We start from the raw sequence: 3599 nt of genomic DNA on the forward strand, positions 1-3599 counted from the left end.
GGGTTGAGTGTGGTTATACTTAGCTTCGTGCTAACGGGTGTTTTTTCTATTTGTCTATGTGTTGCTTGAAAAACCCCTTTCAGGTGAGCCCAGCAGTGAGAAGAGATCGAGTTAGATTAGTCTCTTAGTTTGAGATGTTTAAACTCTAGTTTTAATTATGATCATGTTATGGATTTAGACTTATGACTTTATGTTTGAGGATTGATGTAGACTATTTGGGGTGACGTTTTTCCCCCTTACGTTTCCAGTATTTACATTTAGCTCCCAGACTTAATCTTATTTTTAGTTTTACCCTTTTAGCCTGTGCAATCACCAAAGAGTGGTGATTGTGGCGGTGACACTCCCTCTATTTATCTTTTTAGTTTTCCGCTGCTTAGTTATATTAATGACTGTCTAGAGATGTATTTAAGAGTTAGAAAAGTGGGGTGTTACAGCTAATTTTACCAAACATCATTTTACAAACCATTGATACAATCCGCTGGTCAAACCCGCTAACACAATCCGCTATCTGTGAACCGACAATTTATATCATACACTAGGGCGCACATGCGCCCTGGTGCAAAACAACTTCATTTTGTACTTCTTTTTTTTTTTTTTTTTTTCTGAAATTCCGCTTTTTGTGGGTCGGCTATTAATTTCTGTAAGAAAAAAATCTCATGTTTCAAAAATGTATATAATTATATAATAGAATGTACATAATGTGCACGGTATAACGGTTGCTGTGAACTGTTAATATAATCCGCTAACTGCTAATTGTCAAACAATGCCTTTATTCTTGATTAGTATTACATTTTCATATTGATCCGATATGTCTCACAAACAAAGATCCATAAACGGTCTAACACAAATTTTAGCCAGCCTAATGTTAATCGTTCACATATGAAAAAAGTTATTATAATTGAAAAAGATTCAATACACCAACACTAAATTTGGTAGGTTTAAAAATCAATGACTAAAATTAAAATTACGTGATAGTCAAAAGACCAACTTAACTATTATTAAATAAAGAAATAAAGAAATATATATATATATATATATATATATATATATATATATATATATATATATATATATATATATATATATACTTCTTTAATTGATAAATTACATGGTCACAACCGAAGGACCAAAAATGTCATTTTCCCATTAAAATATAATAATGATCCATCAACTAAAACCAATTCGAAATAAACCAGGTTTCTCACGAACCGTGGCTCAGAAAACATATAAATATAGGAAAACATGAAGCCCAAATGGCAGAAAGGAAGACCTTTGCAAGTATGATCACATAATACAGCAATTTTGCTGAGACTCGAGCATCTCTGGGGTTCTGCAAAGTATAACAAAGAATAGCTTAGCGATTGACAACTAAATTGCAACATACAAGAAGATATTGCTACCGTGAGCTGTAGCTTAACCAAAGCGAGAGGGATGGCTTAACTAAATGAAAATAAAACGCTTAATCTTCTTATTTACAGTTCGAGAAAGCTATTAAATAAGTGCAGACTTTTCTGACAATAATTCAACAACCAAAAAACGAGCAAAACATCAAAGTAAGCTGAAATAAGATAATGATATAGAAATACTTACATTTGACCGAGACTTGACAAATCAAAGTCTGGGGCAAGCTCGCTGACAATATCATTAGGCGGTTGGCCACACTCTTGCATTTTCTGCATAAGCTCAACAATCTTGTTGAAGTTGGCTGGCTCCGTTTCATAAACTCTAGTTAGCTCTTTTATGAGTTCGTACTGGTGGTTGTAACGGTTATACTCCTCATTGGTTAGTTTAGCTTTATTTTCTTCTAACCATTTAGGATACCGTTCTTCAATTTCTTTCATAGGCTCGTGAAGGATTTCTTTTGATAAAAGCTGCTGCATCATGGTCTCTACTAGGGATTCCATGTCCTGGTAAATGAATGCCAAATTCAGTTGAACAAGGAATAGAGAATGAGGAGAACTGGTTTTAAGTAAATCATGCAGAAATTTCGGTTGCAAAAATGCAATTTTACAAAAAAGTTTTCTTCTTTCTTTCAAATGTTCCACCCCCTTTTCCTTTGGCAATCTACTCCATACTTTGGGATGTTCATTGAACATTTTGAGATTCGGGCTTAACTTTCAGAAACTCTGAAGAACTATACATGTGCGCAAGATCCAAGAACGATGATAAATATATCACTATATGACTTGACAACGATGGGTTAGAAAGGTTCGATTTCTTTAAGCTTTATACAAAATCACCCCCTTCCCCCTTCAAAACTACATTCAACCTCTAATATGGAGCATCAAATTATGATTATTATGCTAAAAAGCATATCGACAGACATCGCAAACTACATTACTTGAACTCTTGAAGTTTCCATTTCACTCGATTGACCACAATACAAATAGCACGATGCAAAGCACTGTAAATAGAATTAGAATTCCATAGATTTAAGTCACCATTCACTGATTCACTTAGTGCCAAATACCAAATCATATATTTAAGCACGAAATTCAAAGTACTCCACTCCAGAACTATTAAAGTTGAAGAAATTTACCTGAGACCCAGCAAGATCCTCAAACTGCTTGGCCCATTCCTCTATCAATGCATCATTCCCAAAATTCTGAGCACCAGGAAACTCCAAGCCATTCATTGATTCTAACCCCTTCACAGCCTCCCTAGTCTGCTCTCTAAGCTTACCAAGAGCCTCAAAAGCATGTGAGTCCTTAGCCTCCTTTGAAGCCTTTTTTTGCTTACCTATTTTCTTAGCCCTCAAATCTGGCAATCCCATCCCTAGCCCTTGAACCTCACCAGGCATAGAACTCCCCTTCTCTTCTCCATCTTTTCTTCTAAAGCCAAAAATCAAACTTTTTTTCAAAACTTACTTAAAAACACATATACTAAGTCACAACAGAATACAGAAAACCAAAAGGGACAGAAGAAAAGTTAATACCTTTGTGAAGAAGCAGTGAAATTGAGGTTCTGGAAATCATCTAAAGCGCCTGCAAATTATGTACCCGTATTCGATAACTTCAATAAATCTTTGTAAAAAACAATCTTGAAATCAATCAAACACAACAAGAACAATATTTTTTTTCCAGAATTCAGGAACATGCTTCAACAGTTCAACAACAGCTAGACAAAAGAGGTAAAAATCATGTTTATAGGTACATATATATTGATACACAGAAAAGGGAATAGGTGATTACTATCAAGTAGTTGGTCTAAATCATCGGAGTGGTCGGTAGCCATGGATTTTCCCAAATTTTCTCTCAATCGATATGAAGTCTATACAACTCTTTTCCACGGTAAATATCTTTAAAAATCTAATCTTTTTGGTGTCTTTTAGACTAAGGAATGAATGGACATTGAAATCTTAAAACAGCGGAATACAAAGATGAATCTCGACCGTAAGTATCGACTGCAGACCTGCGATGACGTCGTTTCAGGCGGAGTAATCCATATGCCCCAAATTAACCTTCCATTATATTTTGGAATGAAGGTCAAATAGGCCACTAGAACTACACATCATAATGTAATTAGGTCACTGAATCTAAAAAGACTATAATTGAGTCCTTAAACTAATTAATATTATGTAATTTATCCAATTTACAAGT

The 3599-nt window shown here is 34.6% G+C and overlaps 1 protein-coding gene across 2 annotated transcripts; it reads right to left on the minus strand.

The window, feature by feature from the left end:
• Positions 1-1104: 1104 nt before the first annotated feature.
• On the minus strand, positions 1105-3360 carry LOC109152016 (peroxisome biogenesis protein 19-1-like). 2 transcript variants are annotated; one of them, XM_019299599.1, is made up of 5 exons: positions 3192-3360; positions 2936-2984; positions 2540-2831; positions 1591-1907; positions 1105-1330 (listed from the first exon to the last, which is right to left on the minus strand). In XM_019299599.1, the coding sequence occupies exons 1-5, from the start codon at positions 3232-3234 to the stop codon at positions 1285-1287; spliced, it is 747 nt and encodes a 248-aa protein (XP_019155144.1). In that variant the 5' UTR covers positions 3235-3360; the 3' UTR covers positions 1105-1284. The 2 variants fall into 2 exon arrangements, with proteins under 2 accessions (XP_019155144.1, XP_019155145.1); XM_019299600.1 differs by having other exon boundaries at positions 2540-2828; positions 3192-3354.
• Positions 3361-3599: the final 239 nt, after the last annotated feature.

This window comes from Ipomoea nil, unplaced genomic scaffold (genome assembly GCF_001879475.1).
Source record: "Ipomoea nil cultivar Tokyo-kokei standard unplaced genomic scaffold, Asagao_1.1 scaffold2360, whole genome shotgun sequence".
NCBI lineage: Eukaryota > Viridiplantae > Streptophyta > Magnoliopsida > Solanales > Convolvulaceae > Ipomoea > Ipomoea nil.

Excerpts from the sequence above, each read along its gene's own strand:
- LOC109152016 (XM_019299599.1), bottom strand. The coding sequence starts at position 3,234 with ATGGCTACCGACCACTCCGATGATTTAGACCAACTACTTGATA. Across the intron at positions 1,908-2,539 it reads AGGATCTTGCTGGGTCTCAG|GACATGGAATCCCTAGTAGA; the intron begins GTAAATTTCTTC and ends TTCATTTACCAG. Across the intron at positions 1,331-1,590 it reads TTGTCAAGTCTCGGTCAAAT|AACCCCAGAGATGCTCGAGT; the intron begins GTAAGTATTTCT and ends TATACTTTGCAG.